Consider the following 16,857-nt stretch of genomic DNA (forward strand, 5'->3'; position numbering starts at 1 on the left):
CACTTAGTATCCGTTCCCTACTGTCCCTTTGCCTTCAGAAAAGAGGTGTTTTGAGTTTTTTTCTGAAGGCCAGGTGATTCACTTCCATTCGAAAGCTGGTTGGTAGAGCGTTCCATAGTCTAGGTCCTTGGACTGCAAATCAAAATAGTGAAATGGAAGTACCGGTATGGGTACTTATATATACTGTATTTATTGGCGTATAACACTCACTTTTTTACCCTAAAAATAAGAGGGTAAACTGTGCCTGCGTGTTATACGCAGGGGGCTGTAGAAAGTTTTTTTCCTGAAACATCCCTCTTATGCCGCGTACACACGATCGGTTTGTCTGATGAAAACGGTCTGATAGACCGTTTTCATCAGACTAAACCGATCGTGTGTGGGCCCCATCGGTTATTTATCCATCGGTTAAAAAATTAGGAAATTGTTTTAAAATTATCTGATGGATAAAAAAACCTATAGAAAAAAACGATCGTCTGTAGGCACGTCCATCGGTTAAAAATCCACGCATGCTCATAATCAAGTCGACGCATGCTTGGAAGCATTGAACTTTGTTTTTTTCAGCACGTCGTTGTGTTTTACGTCACCGCGTTCTGACACGATCGTTTTTTTAACTGATGGTGTGTAGGCACGACTGATCATCAGTCAGCTTCATCGGATAACTGATGGAAAAATCCATCAGACAGTTTTTATCGGATGGACCGATCGTGTGTACAGGGCATTAAAGTTAGGGTGCGTGCTATACGCTGATAAATACAGTATCTAAAAGTGAAGCACTGATTTTATTTTTTGTCCCCTTTATACTGGTGACCGGATTCGTTAAACAAAAACTTACACAGGTGAGGAGGGTGAGCAGTGTTTGGCACCCCCCCCCCTTACCTCGCCACCAGATCAGGTTCTGGCCTTCGTATATATGCCACTGCACTGTGCATAAGGGGACATGACCAGGTGTATCTCAGCCCATAGACGATTCCAGGGATATAACTTACACACAGAACAGTGTTGAGCATTAAAAAAATAAGTTAAAAATAGCAGGTAAAATTTGTAAATTGTATTAGTAATACTATTAATAATAATAATTGTTAAAAATTAGTATAATGTATTAAAATGATAATAATAAATCAGTCAAATGTTTTAATTTTCTATTCTAATCATATATTTTACTATACATAAAACATGCATTGTGCAAATTTTTTATCAAAAAGCTATTACCTGAAAAAAAATAATGATAGCATACCTATGTACTAATAGACACATAAACAAGCACAGAGAGAAAATTATACAGCTTAGAGAATTGATACCTTTGCACCTTAATGCATGCACTGACAGACTTGTCTAATTAGTGACCTACTGTATTACGAAGTGCTATTTATATTTTTTGGTGATACATTCTCCTTAAAAGGGAGAGTAATAAATGGAAATGGTAACTTAGGTCATTTAAATTACATTAAACTACTTAAAAGTTTTGCTACAATTTCTCTATAATACAACCAAGGCTCCATGTACACTGCTGCTGGTAAACAGACATTTAGGAGCAGTTGGGCATTTTTTTCAGCTGCCCCTGAACTCTCCTCTATGTTATCTTATCAGTACATGTACACAGGGTTGTTTATAGTCAGGCAGTGGAGTTTAGAAGCAAAAAGCCCCAAAAAAAATTCAGAGGCATTTAAAATGCCAAATGCCTTAACAGCTTGTAAACGCGTGTAAGCGCAGTAATTCGCGTTTAGCTGCATTTCCTTTACAGACGTTTTAAAATTTAAGAAAGAAAAAAAATAGTTTTTCTTTTTTACAAACGCTTTTAGACACAAACGCGGCTAAACGTGGCTTAACGGATGTTTTTAGATGCTGGTTTTCTAACTGTCAAGTTAAATCGTTCAGGAGAGGTTAAACAATGTTCCATGTCTGTTAAAAACAGAAAAAAAAAACACAAAGTTCTGTATACACAAAGCCTTACAAGTGTTATTAATTATATGACAATTTGCAAAAACGCTTCTAAGTGCAAATGCGGCTAAACTCGACTTTCTAGCTGTCCAGTTAAATCATTCAGGAGAGGTTAAACAACGTTCCGTGTGTTAAAAAACAAAACAAAAAACAACGTTCCGTGTACATGAAGCCTTATAAGCGTTATCCGTTTTTTGACAATTTGCAAAAAAGAACGCTTCTAAGCGCAAATGCGGCTAAATGCGGCATGAAAACACAGCTTTCTAGCTGTCAAGTTAAATCGTTCAGGAGAGGTTAAACAACATTCTGTGTCTGTTAACTGTCACTCCGTGTACATGAAGCCTAACAGGCGTTATACATTTTTTGACAAATTGCAAAAAAATAATGTACTGTCCATGATACTTTTTTTATTTGCACTAACATACAATTTTTCCTGAAAAATTGTATGTTAGTGCAAATAAATAAAAAAAGTATCACGGACAGTACTCAATTTTCGATATCACAATTGCACTAAAACGGCTACAATCACGTCAAAAAAAGAATAAAACGCTTCTAAGTGCAAATGCGGCTAAACATGGCATGTAAACGCGACAAAACTGACGTTTTTAAACGTCGGTTACTATCTGTCAAGTTACGTCGTTCAGGAGAGGGGTTTTAAAACGTCCCATGTACATTCAGCCTAATAATAAAAACAGACACATTTTGTAAAAACAGATTTAAAAAACGATCACACTTATTGAAAACGGCTTATTTTTAAGTTGAGCAATCCATAACAATATATCAGAAATAATATGGCCCTGGTTTGATGAAGCATGGATTCTGATTGGTTGCCATGAGCTATTGCATTTCAGAACTTGCACTTAAGAATAAGCACCCATTACTGAATATAAAAAAATAAATAAAAAAAATAAAAATAAGTAAATAATTTAATCCCACCTGGTAATGGTTATAGTCAAGCATTTCCAGCATGCTACAGTCCAACGGTTTTATCTTTAAATCACCAAATTTGGTTATCTTTACTGTAGCTCTCAAGCTGCTTTATTCAACCTCCACCAACAAGTTTTCCTAAGTGCGCACTAGAACCTTCATTACAGCTATCTAGGGCTTATAATAAGCTAAGCTAATTAGTTACGCGTGTAAAGAAACAAACAGCTCATAGAAGGAGCTTTTTGGGAGCCAGGCAAGTGTTGCCATTTATCTGGATACTATTTTTTCTGACGACTTTGACGTCATTCTTTTTCATAAACATAAAAGGACCTCTTTTAAAGGAGGGCATGCTATCAAAGTCAAATTGACAAACCGCTCGGGGCGCTTCGTCTATTCATCTTTTGTTCCAGTGCTGCCGATAAGACGATGGTCTGTCGTTGTAATCCATAAGGTTAAAAGTTGTGTGTTTGTTTCTTAAAGAAAGCAGACATGGCATTGGGATTGCTACGCATGAGTCTCCCGTACACGTGTCTGGCTTCCATACATTGGAGATGGCTCCTTGATGGCCCCGTGTATGTCACTGTGTTAGATGTTATCGCTGGCTACTGTAACTATTCATTCGCCCCACTTAAGGTAATTTTTGGTTATGATTTTTTTCGAGGAGATGCACATATTTGTAACAGAAGATACGCTTTAATCTCATTTAGGCAGGCACCGCTGTTGGCGTTGTATTAAAGCGGAGGTTCACACAGATTACTAACCTTATCTTATCCCCATCAGTGCATTGCACAGATGTGCAAATGAACAAAACATTTTTTTTTAGTGCTGTATTTACCTTAGTATTGTTGTTTATTGTGGCATTTCCTGTCTTTCACTCCCGCGGGAGTAGGCGTGTATATTCCTTTTCCCCGACTGCGCACTGGCACCTGGGAGCTAATTGTCAACAATCTCAGGAGTCAGTGCGGATCGCCCCGTGAAATCTCAAGGTTTTTTTTGTGTTTGTTGCCATCGCAACGGGCGGGAACTTCCGACGATGGCAACCTGGAAGTTTACGGCGTTCCGCGCCGTTAACACTGAGCATGCGCAGGAACGAGCGGTGAAGGCTGGGAGCTCAGCATTTACTGCATCCAGGAAATTAAAGTGGAGTTCCACCCTTAAAATGAACTTTCTATTAACAGCTTGCCTTTAACCACTTGAGAGCCGCGCTATACGAAAGACGTCTACAGTGTGGATCTCAACTGCCGGGTGGACGTCTCTGGACGTCTTTCTGTTTACATTCCCCCTTCCGCGTGCCGCCGAGGCCACGCGGCGGGGAAAAGCTGTACCCCGCCGTGTCACGTGGTGCCGCGATGTCCGCCAGGTACTCGCGATCGGCAGTTACAGAGGCAGGACGTGGAGCTCTGTGTCTAAACACAGAGCTCCACGTCCTGTCAGGGAGAGAGGAGACCGATGCTGTGTCTCTTGTACATAGGTATACAGATCGGTCATCTCCCCCAGTCAGTCCCCTCCCCCCACAGTAAGAATCACTCCCAGGGAACATGTTTAACTCCTTGATCGCCCCCTAGTGTTAACCCCTTCCCTGTCAGTCACATTTATACAGTAATCAGTGCATATTTATAGCACTCTTCGCTGTATAAATGTAAATGGTTCCAAAATAGTGTCAAAAGTGTTCAATATGTCCACTGCAATATCGCAGGCCGCCATTATTAGTAGAAAAAGAAATAATAAAAATGTCATAAACCTATCCCCTATTTTGTAGGCGCTATAACTTTTGCACAAACCAATAAATATACAGTTATTGCGATTTTTTGTTACCAAAAATATGTAGAAGAATACGTATCGGCCTAAACTGAGAAAAAATAAATTGGGATATTATTATAGCAAAAAGTTAAAAAATATTGTGTTTTTTTCAAAATTTTCTGTCTTTTTTTGTTTATAGCGCAAAAAATAAAAACAGAGGTGATCAAATACCACCAAAAGAAAGCTCTATTTGTGGGAAAAATATGATAAAAATATCATTTGTGTACAGTGTTGAATGACCGCGCAATTGTCATTCAAAATGTGTCAGGCCGTACACACGGCCGAGGAACTCGACGTGCCAAACACATCGAGTTCCTCGGCCAGTTCAGCCCTGAAGCCGCCGAGGAGCTCGGCGGGCCGAGAGCTCCCATAGAACAACGAGGAAATAGAGAACATGTTCTCTATTTCCTCGTCGAGCTCCTCGTCGGCTTCCTCGGCGAAATTGTACACATGGCCGGGTTTCTCGGCAGAATTCAGCCAGAAACTCGGTCGGAAGCTGAATTCTGCCGAGGAAACTGGTCGTGTGTACGGGGCCTCAGTGTTGAAAGCTGAAAATTGGTCTGGGTAGGAGGGGGGTTTAAGTGCCCAGTAAGGAAGTGGTTAATGTAAAAAAAGAAAAAAAACATTTTTACTCACTTTTATCTGGCTGTTACTAGGCAGAGATCTGCCTAGTTCCTGGTCCTAGGTGGTTCAACTTCCTGTCCTAAGACCCCATTGCCTCCTGGGAAATGATGACACTCATTTCCCAGGAGTCTCTGGGCATGACTGTGCCTAAAAATCTCCCAGCATGCACTTCTCCCTGAAAACCAGGAAGAAAAAGAAACTGGGCTTCACATGCCCACACATATGATGGATACGGCCACAACATGAGCTGGAGGATATAAGGCAAGTGTTTGCAATGATTTCTGAAACGATTGGGGAGCTATTAAAATGTTTTAAGGACTATTTAATGTGATTAATTTTAGCTTGCAAAAAAAATTATGCCTGGAATCCCGCTTTAATGCTTGTGGGCTTCACATGCCCACAAGCAAGATGGAACCAGTCATCAGCAATTTTTATAAACTCGTTTTTTATTCTAAACCAGACATCGGGGGAGATATTGCAAGGAACAAGTGGGTGTTATATTGTGATTCGGAAAGTGTCTGCATAGCTGAGAAAAAAAAATTTTGATTGTGGACCTCCGTTTTAATGTTAAGAGCCGCTGTTGCCTATTTTAAGAGATTTCGATTTACACAGCTCTGCCCCACAGCCATAGGGGTGCACACAGGGTGTGCCAGGTGTGCCCAGGCACACCCTAATCCCCCTGTGCAGAACAGATTCCCCCTACTGACCTGGCTCCCCCTCCTTCCCCCAAAGCACCGCCGGCTTTCCCCCTCTCCCACCGGTTGTTGCTGTGGATATTTTAGGGTGAGTGAGAGAAGGGGCCAGTAAAAAATGCTCTAAAGCCCACACATGATCGTTTTTAATGACATACAAAAAATACGTGATTTTTTCCACCCCGAAAAATGATCGTGTGTACGCGGCATCAGAATAAAACTAAGTCCCTCCTCTGCTCCCACCTCCTGGGCCCCCTGTTGATGTGATGGGGGCCCAGGAAAGTGTAATTAAAGCTCTGGTAAGCATGTAGGAGTGTGCGTATGTTCTAGCAAAATAAATTTAGTCATTAGGCAGAAATGAACAATAAAGTTGCCCTGGGCCCTCCTGTTTAGCCGATGGGGCCTGGGCCCAATACAGCAGGACTGTTTGTACTGTCTTATCAGCAGCCCTGCCCATACTCACTGGAGCCCTGGGCTGTGGAGGGGACGAAAATGGCCAGCTCAGGCTCTCAGCGGCTCGTTGAGAAGCTGAGATAGGTGTTGGTCCAGGCATGTGGGCAGATCCCAACTGCATTGTCGCGATCTTGCCCAAGCCTGGACTGGCTCTGTGATGTCAGCCGACAGCGAGCTTCATATTTTTGGTGAAGTTCCGCCTTTCTGCCTGCTCCCCCCCATCACTTTTGGATACATTTTTTTGTGGGAGTGGGTACCCAAGAGCAGCGAAGAACTGGCCTGGGTGAGGACAGCGCTGGATCCCTGGACAGGTAAGTGTCCTTTTATTAAAAATCAGTAGCTACAATAGTTTAAGGTTAATAGGCCCAACTGGCATATGCCTAACTTTTATTTTTACTATGATTATAGGTTGGTGCAGTAAATGTGACTGATAATATTTGAGGATTTTTAGATGCACATTATTCTTGTACTTAGTTTTTGTTTCTCTTATACAATGCAGTGGCATAATGTGAAAAAAGGCAGCACCAAGAACAGATAGAGCCCAACAGAATACCCCCTGAAACCAAAGCCAACTTTTTTAATTAAAAAGCCCTTACTTCCTTTTCCTTTTAAAGGAGCTCTTTTTGAATACTTATCTTGTGGGTCACAGGAGTGCACTTACTTTTGCTTTCCTGTGACCCAGAGTCAGCTGAAAATGGGCAAGTGTCAGCTTTCAACTGACATAGCAAAGCCGCTCCAGGCTCGGGAAGTATTCACCCAGCTACCTGATTGACAGCTGGCTCCACCTCTCAGCAGATAAGACAAGAAAGGCTCACCACTCCAGGTGAGATGAGGAAGCCTGATGGAACTGGTGGGTGCTCGTCTCAGCGCGCCTCTGCAATCAGATACAAAAAGAATAGGCTGCACACCACGATTGTAATCCAAAATCCATAATCCTTTATTATGACATCCCACAGTGACATCACAAGACCAGAGTGCCTGGTAGACGAGTGTCACACTACTCTGAGTGCTTAATCATTACACAGGTAAGTAGAAATTATGTTCCTTAAATAGATCCATCATTTTGCATAATTTTTACATACCTGTGTAATGATTAAGCACTCAGAGTAGTGTGAAACGTGTCTACCAGGCACTCTGGTCTTGTGATGTCACTGTTGGATGTCCTAATAAAGGACACAGCCAGCTGCCTACGCCACTTTTCCTGCCCTGCACTCCAGTGGGGGGATAGCAGACAGTCACTGCTCTCCGCTCTGAGCAGACCAAGAACTGAGCAGTCAGTGGTCATGTGATCGCTCAGTTCTCAGTCTTAGAGCCAAAGTGGGACAGCTGTAGTATCACACGGTTCTGGCAGCATTGAGGTGAGTACGAAAGTAATTTCTTTTTTTTAAAACCCAAAGAGCGAGTTTGGGGTGGAGGAACTTGACTGGCCTGCACAGAGTCCTAACCTCAACCCAATAGAACACCTTTGGGATGAATTAGAGCAGGGACTGCGAGCCAGGCCTTCTTGTCCTCATCAGCGCCTGACCTCACAAGTGCGCTTCTGGAGGAATGGTCAAACATTCCCATAGACACACTTCTAAACCTTGTGGACAGCCTTCTCAGAAGAGTTGAAGCTGTTATAGCTGCAAAGGGTGGGCCAACTCAATATTGAACCCAATGGACTAAGACTTGGATGCCATTAAATAGGAAGTAAACCCTGATGGGGTTTACTTTCTCTATGTCTCCCTGCAAAGGTAAAGCATAATGGGCTACTATGCATCGCATAGTAGCCCATTATGTGACACTTACATGCAGGAGACGCCTGCGATGTCACCGTCTTCCTCCATGGCAGCGAGCATCCATTCTTCACCCCTCTTCTTCCGGGGGCTGTGAATTCTGGCTCTGTGACTGCCCAGAGTCGCGTGACTCCTTTAACGGCATGACCCTGGCTTGAAACGGCACAGCGTGCCCTTTCAAGACGGCGCATGCGCTGTTGAAGGCGTCACTCGGGGAAATTGCAAATATCTCCAAAACCGCGTAGTTCTCGGAGATATTGCAAGCACCTACAGGTAAGCCTTAATCTAGGCTTACCTGTAGGTGTAAGTTCTCCCTGAGGGTTTACAACCACTTTAAAGTTCATGTGCATGTAAAGGCAGACGTCCCAACGCTTTTGGTAATATAGTGTATAAGGACAGCATGAAGAAAGAACTTGCTGCAGTACTTTCTTGTATTTTACTTTTACTTCAATTATGTGGACTAAATACATATAAATAAAATAAATTCAGACTCAATCAAGTCTTTTAAATTATCTGACATTGACTGAACTATTCTCTATAAGACAATACTTTCTCTGTCTGGGAATCCAATAATATATGTTATAATGTATAATTATACGTTAACAATGTTGGGATTGTTATTGAAGCAAAATCCATAGGCAAAGCTTTTGACCTTTCAGTTATTTTTAACTGTTTTCTCCCAGACTGGACCTATTTTTGACTGCAGTAGCTAAGAAATCATAAATGTTTTTTTTTTCTTTCACAATTGAAAAGGTTCTAATGGAAAACACGAGTGAGTTCACAATCATTTAAAATGATATTTCACAATGTGCTGACTAGTGATGACTAAAGGGTCAACCAAACAGAGAATAATTCTTCTTCTTCTTCTATCCAGGGCAAAAGTCACAATCCGCTGGAATTTTCACACTCATCTATATACGCATGTTGCATGACAGCAAATAAATATTTAGTCTTCTGACTACAGTAGTTTTAGTGGCTGAACAATTTATATTATATATTTATACACTATAGTAGACATGTGCACACTGAAATATTTTGTTTCGTAATTTCGTTTTCGACCGAAAAATAAATTTATTTAGTTACTCGAAATTAGTTTTTATTTATTTTGTTTTTCGAAAAAAAAATGCATTCGTCCGAAAATCCAAATTAAGGTCGAATCTCTCATTGAAGGCTTATGGTGTCTGTCAAATGTTCTAAGAAGAAAAAAAAAGAAGATTCGACAGAATCTTTAAAAAAATAAAACAATAAATTTGACTCTTCATGTTTCTGTATGTCGAATCTTCATGTCTCTCTATGTCGAATCTTTTCTCTCTATGTCGAATCTTTTCTCTCTATGTCGACTCTTTTTCATGTCTCTATAATGTCGAATCTTTTCTCTCTATGTCGAATCTTTTCTCTCTATGTCGACTCTTCTTCATGTATCTATAATGTCGAATCTTTTCTCTCTATGTTGAATCTTTTCTCTTTATGTAAAATAATATTGGACTAATAGAGTTAAGGTTAGGCACATTCGACCGCAATGAAAATGAAAATAAAGCATTTGTTTATGTCGGATCTTTCGGTTTTCGTTTTCTGTGCTTTCGTTATCCTTTGCTATAGTACCCCAAGTATTTTAACGCCTGCCTTTACACGCACATGAACTTTAATGGCATCCTAGTCTTAGACCGTAGGGTTCAATATTGAGTTGGCCCACCCTTTGCAGCTATAACAGCTTCAACTCTTCTGGGAAGACTGACCGCAAGGTTTAGGAGTGTGTCTAACCATCTATGGGAATGTTTGACCATTCTTCCAGAATGGATTTGTGTGGTCAGGCACTGATGTTGGATAAAAAGGCCTGGCTCCCAGTCTCTACTCTAATTCATCCCAAAGGTGTTCTATAGGGTTGAGGTGCAGGCCAGTTAAGTTTCTCCACCCCAAACTCACTCATCCATGTCTTTATGGACCTTGCTTTGTGCACTGGTGCACAGTCATGTTGAAACAGGAAGGGACCATCCCCAAATTCTTCACACAAAGTTGGGAGCATTAAGTTGACCAAAATGTCTTGGTATGCTGACGCCCTAAAAGTTCCCTTCTCTGGAACTAAGTCCAACCCCTGAAAAACAACCTCATAACCCACACTTCACCAAATGATTTGGACCAGTGCACAAAGCAAGGTCCAGAAAGACATGGATGAGCGAGTTTGTGGTGCAGGAACTTGACTGGCCTGCACCGCAATCCCATAGAACACATTTAGGATTAATTAGAGCGAAGACTGTGAGCCAGGCCTTCTCGTCCAACATTAGTGCCTGACTTTACAAATGTGCTTCTGGAAGAATGGTCAAACATTCCCATAGACACACTCCTAAACCTTTATGGACAACCTTCCCAGAAGAGTTGAAGCTGTTATAGCTGCAAAGGGTGGGCCATCTCAATATTACCTTCTCTAACTGTATATAAGATTGTATTCTTGGTTCTATTAAAGACTCCATGTTCAGCAGACAAACAAGTATCGTCTGGTTGTGTGCTTGAGATCCAGACTGATAGGAAGTGGTATATGACGGAAGCACTCAAGCAGAGTGTGGGACGTTCCGTTACAGTAACTATGCAAACACAAATTCTTTAGCATGCAAAACAGCTCCAACATACGTTTTTCAATTGTGTTTTTAGCTGCCTGGAGTTGAGCCTGTGCCTGGAGTTGAGCCTGTGCCTGGAGTTGAGCCTGTGCCTGGAGTTGAGCCTGTGTCTGGAGTTGAGCCTTAAGCACAACGTTTGCGTCACTCATTCATATACAATAACAGGGGTACCATTTCATAAAGTGATCATTCATAGCATCCAAAAACTGGAAAACCTTATTTGTTAAGCTCACAATCACTGCTAAAACTAATTATTGGATTTACAGTTAATGAAGCATCTTTCTGTAAACAAAGTCCCGGTTTATGCTCTCAATTAGCCTGCTAATACGGCTGTAAAATGAGATTTGTTTTACATACTCTGCTGAAAACTATATCAAATATCCTTATCTGTGCAACGCATAAAAAGTGCCATCACAGGCGACTCAAGAAGAAAGGAGGAAGCGATCTGCCCTGCCGTGTTATTATCTACAACGTAATATATTCTCTCCGTGACCCTAACAGTTAGTTATACACATAAAAGCATGGAATCGTATAAGTCTCTGGAAAGTACAGACAGTACACAAATGTGGCCACATGCATGGAAAAGGAAAAGGGGATTCGCAGAAATTCTGCACTGAAGCTAGCGGGACGAAAAACTTGTTAGCGAGAAATTCCAGGTGCCAAAAGAAACAAGTCAGTGACCCGCTGCCGTCCAGCAGACAATGCAATTTTGCTCAGTTTGCCTTGGTTTAGGTTCTCTGCAATTATTTGCAGCATGATTTCACAGAGCTCCTCACATGTGCAGTGGGGGTAGGTCTATTTCCTAAACTGCTGCCTCCCTCTCTATCTCCATTATGCATCTCAAGGTACACTTTTTGGTTTTCATTGGAGTATACCCATGAATATAATCTGCCACGGCAATCGTGATCAGTTTGTTGCTTCAATTATTGAGATTATTGCACGTGATTGGGTATTCTTTTAAAAGAGAAGCTTTCTTCATTTAATAATCCTGGACCAACTGCACTTGCAGAGTGCATCTGCACTTTGCAAAGTGCATAGTCTATTTCAGGGCTCAAGTCCTGCGGGAACGCGTGGGAACAGAGTTCCTGCACTTTTTTCACAGCAGAACGCAGTTCCCTTTGCAGGACTAGAGCAGCCGAGAGCAGCCGAGCCGCACGAGCCAATCCTTCACTAAGCGGCGATGCCCAGTTTGAGTCACTGTCAGGGGCAAGCGAACCTTAGTAATCCTTTGTTACTGGCCGCTTCCTGTATATGGATTCATCGAGTAGTGTGCGGGTATTCCGTTACTTCCTCGATGCCGCAATGTCTCCTGGGAGCATTTGTCGTTGTTCCCAGGAGACTTTGCAGAGATCTGCCGTGAGTTATCGCAGGATTTAGAAAGAACTTGCTTTAAAAAACAAACAAACATGTGTTTTAGTAATTATGCATATGAGGGTATAATTTTTTTTATTTATTTTTTGGTGGGGGGAGTGGATCTTGGGTGGGAGTTCCCACACTTTTTTTCCCAGGACTTGACCCCTGGTTTATTTGCCTTTAGTAAATCAACCCCTAAGTGCTCAAATCCTGCCCCAAACACACATTTTCTCATTTATATTTCAGTACATCATACACTAAAACCTTGGTTTGCGAGCATAATTCATTCCAGAAACATGCTTGTAATCCAAAGCACTTGTATATCAAAGCATTTTTTTTACAGGGTAAAAAAAAGGGAAGAGAGGCGCCTCTAAGTGTAGCAATAAGTTGCTAAATGTTGTACCTTCATTAATGTAACCATATTGCTACACTTAGAGGCTCCTCTCTTCTCTTTTATACTCAGTTGTGACATGACGCTACTCTTATATCAAGACATCGCTTGTATATCAAGGCAAAATTTAGTAAAACATTTTGCTTGTCTAGAAAAACACTCTCAAACCAAATTACTCTCAAATCAAGGTTACTGTATTAGGAAAATTATCATTGTGATAATTTACTAAAGTCAAATAGATCGTGCACTTTGCTAGTGCAGTTGCAGTCATTTTCCTTAGTAACGGTGATGTAGTAAAGCTTTCGTTTGTAAAGAATACCCAAACGGGTGCAAGGATAATAAAAAAGGAAAGCATTTTTGCTAGAACATTAACCTCCCTGGCGGTATGATTCTTTCAGAAAAAACATGCTGAAAGCGGTACCATTATTTGCAAGGAAATTTGGCGTTTTATATTGTAGGTCTGTCGATTTTAGAAATAACTCACTTAAATCTGACCAAACAAGCTTCTAATAGGCATCCCGGGTATGACATTTTTTTAAAAACAAAATTATAAATTATAATATAATAAATAATTATAAATAATTATAACAAATAATAATATAATTATAATAAAAATTATTCAATAATGTAATCAAATCAAAATCACTGAAATTTGCTCAGTTGCAGAATTGTTGCTGTCATTATTTTTTTTTTTTTATGACGAATTTCCCCACAAATCGCTATCGCACAATTCTGCAAGTGATTATAATTTATTATCGCTGTTTTTTAGCTGATCTAAAACTATTTTTGACATAAAGGGACACTTTTGGTTGCTATGAACAATCTACAGTTTGCAGGGAGAAAGAAACGTTTTTATTATATAAAATGACATGCAGGGCACTGGGCAGACCACTAGGGACAAGGGGGGTGTGTTTTTTTTTACATACAGTACTGTAATCTATAAGATTACAGTATACTGTATGTATAGTGTTTGTTTACTTTTTTGAATTTGGCGCCGTTCTCCGTCCCCGTGCGTCGTAACGTCGCAGGGAACGGAGATCGGCGTCACACGGAGGCACTGTGTGAATCGAGCGAGGTCCTGCTCGCTCACACAGCGCGGTGGCATCGCTGGATCCAGGGACAAGGTAAGTAAAACTCCCTGTACATCCAGCGAGGCAAGCCCGAGTCTGACTCGGGGTTACCGATCCTTGCCCAAAAATCTCACCCCGAGTCAGACTCGGGAACACCGCCCAGGAGGTTAATGGATGATGGAAATCAGCAGAGCTTTACCACATTTAGTAAGCTCTGGGGAAAATAAGCGCAACCGTATTTGCAAAGTGCACAGTCTTTTTGACTTTAGAAAATCCACCCCATTACATGGCCACCTCCTGTCCTTAAACCCTCGTGCACCCAATCTGAAAACGATCAGACGACAGATCATCCATTTTTTTTTTTTTTTAGCATGCTAGTCTCATATCGAACATAAAAGGCTTACTAAAGTTACGAAAAATTCTCGTACGACAGAATAAAAAATCAGAAGTGATGTCATGGGTTGTAGTGTATTTGTTTTGTATTTTTGAAAGAACAACTATACTGATTAAATGAAAATCGGACGATAAAGAATTGTGCGAGAAACATTTTCGTGCTTGTATGATCGGATAATATAGGATGAACTGTCGTGATCGGCTCTCGAAACCTCTATACTAACGATCCGATTATTGTACGATCACTTCGAAAGTGGTATTTTTTGTATGATTTTCGGATCATGTGTACAGGCCCTAAGCATGTTTTAGCAGCCAATGACAGGGTAGACACAGTAGTGACCATAAAGCAGGAATGGATGCAGCCATGTCGTTCTAGGTATCCGATTCCAGCGTTACTCCATCCCAAATCTTTCCATTAATTATTGATAGATTGACATTCGGTCAATGAAATCACCAAAGATCCCTTTCTTAAGCCTCGTACACACGACCAAGGAACTCGACGGGCGAAACACATCGTTTTCCTCGTCGAGTTCCTTGTTAGGCTGTCGAGGAACTCGACATGGCAAGTTTCTCCATTCCCTTCAAGGAAATATAGAACATGCTCTCTTTTTGGCTCGTCGAGTTTCTCGACAGTTTCCTCGACGAAAATGTACACACGACCGGTTTCCTCGGCAAAAAAATATCTCCCAGCAAGTTTCTTGCTGGTTTTTGCCGAGAAACTCGGTCGTGTGTACGAGGCCTTATTGTAGGAAATTGATCAATGTCCATCTGCAGCTTCACAATTGGCCATTAATGCAGCTTGATCAATGCCCTTCTGTAGCCTCACAATTGCCCATCAATGCAGCTTGATCAATGCCCATCTGCAGCCATAAAAAATTGCCCATCAATGTAGCTTGATCAATGCCCATCTGCAGCTTCACAATTGGCCATTAATGCAGCTTGATCAGTGCCAATTCCCAGCCTCACAATTGCCCATCAATGCAGCTTGATCAATGCACATGTGCAGCCTCCCCATTGCCATGAATGCAGTCTGATCAATGCCCATCTCAGGGAGGGAGGCGGGATGAGCGCCATCAGATTACATACAGGGAGAAACTCCTGTTTACTCAGCGGCCTCTTTAATACAAAGTCCCGCCTCCTGGACCGTAATCTATGATAGACAGAACAGTCATCCAATGCTGGCCCAGGAGACGGGACTTCCTATTACAGAAGCAGGTGAGTAAACGGCAGATTCTTGCTGTATGTAATCTAACGGCGCTCGTCCTGCCCCCCTTCCCATTCTCTCCGAGGCAGCCCAAATTGCAGTATCGGCGTATAACACGCACACACTATTTGCAACCGATTTGCAGGGTGAAAAAGTGAGTGTTATACGCCAATAAATACAGTACTTAGCGCTTCCAGGTATAAGAGAGCATGTGACCGCCTCCTAAGATGTCAGGCTCAAACGCGAACACCTTAGGAGGAGAACCCTTTGACACCAGAGCTTAGACAGGTGCTGAATCCTGAAACAATGGAGCAGAGGGGGAGCGCAAGTAAGGTGAGTATAAATAGTTCAGGGGTAGGCTAGTAGGAGATGGGATTGGTAGTAGCTGATCACATCTCCATATACTGTAAAGGACTTGCTTGTTCTCTGTACACCAGTATGGGATTTTGGCACAAAATTAAAACACAATATTCCCCTTACGCATACATTCATGGAAAAGGCTGTAGTAGTGCTAGGTGCTGTAATGACCACCAGCTGGAAACCATAGATAATCAGGGTGAAGAAATGTCACCAGCATACCAAGGCCTCCTCGAAAGGGTCCAAAGCTTTATTCACTTGGTCACATAGTACACATACGGCAACGTTTTCGGAGGGCCCCTTTGTCAGGCAAGTGACCGGCATCAATACTGTAAAGCAGGGGTAGGCAACCTGGGGCCCTCCAGCTGTTACAAAACTTCAAGTCCCATCATGCCTCTGGGAGTAATTGTAACTGCCAACCTTGCAATGCCTTATTGGAATTGTAGTTTGACAACATCTGGAGGGCCCCAGGTTGCCTTTCCCTGCTCTAAAGGACTGAGCAATTTGTTGATGTTCTATACACTAAACTAACTAGTTGATTACTGAGTCCAATGTCTCTGCAATGCTTTTTTAAGCTAATGCCCCTGTGATTATGAAACTTTTGACTTACACAACCACCCCTAACGACAGCATGGTCATTATGCATCTTTGCAAAGGATAAAATACTTAGTGGTTGGAACGCCCCAATAAAAGCAAAAATACATAGTAGATAACCTAAGTCATAATACAAAATATCGTCAAGGTGGAAATTTATATTATCCATTTAATATATGAGATTGCTAATCTGATTCGTACTGGACTTTTTGGCAAATTGATGTAAAAATGCAAAAAAATTAAAAAAAATTGTGTATACTATTGGATAATGGAAAGAAAGCTGAGGGGGATGAACATACCACAGATTTATAGAAGACATTCATGAGGCCTTGGAACAGAATGGACGTTTGTTCTTGCTGAATCGCCGTAGGTCTTTCAGTTTATCATTTTAAAAATAAGTTATTTTTCAAGTCTTTTCTCCCGGCTGAATAGAACATTTTGTTTTCTCAAAGAATCCAGTATCATGGGATTTTGAAGTAAAGTTTAAACTGTTTTATCAGACCAATTGTATAAATGGCAAAAGAAAACATTGTAAACTCCAAAAGCCCTCCCCCTCCCCCTATGGGTGCTACTAAGAATTGATGACTTGATGAAAAAGTCCACCAATCCTGAAAAAAATGAAAGTTCTAACTGCATATGTCTGCCTAGATAGAGCTTTTATGGACCCCGTTGTT

At 41.4% G+C, this 16,857-nt stretch overlaps 1 protein-coding gene across 9 annotated transcripts in view; it reads right to left on the minus strand.

Annotated features, from left to right (window-relative positions):
- MITF (melanocyte inducing transcription factor) overlaps positions 1-16,857 on the minus strand; it is a 279,848-nt gene that overhangs the window by 45,304 nt on the left and 217,687 nt on the right. For 2 of the 9 annotated variants that reach the window (XM_040359083.1, XM_040359082.1), the window contains exon 1: positions 2,875-3,103. The exons of 5 other annotated variants lie outside the window; for them this stretch is intronic. In XM_040359083.1, coding sequence (XP_040215017.1) covers positions 2,875-2,907 — 33 coding nt within the window. In that variant the 5' untranslated portion in view covers positions 2,908-3,103. Of the gene's footprint in view, positions 1-2,874; positions 3,104-16,857 lie in introns of those variants that run through there. 2 more of the 9 variants (XM_040359087.1, XM_040359086.1) reach the window with 1 other exon arrangement.

This window comes from Rana temporaria, chromosome 7 (assembly GCF_905171775.1).
Source record: "Rana temporaria chromosome 7, aRanTem1.1, whole genome shotgun sequence".
NCBI classification, from domain to species: domain Eukaryota; kingdom Metazoa; phylum Chordata; class Amphibia; order Anura; family Ranidae; genus Rana; species Rana temporaria.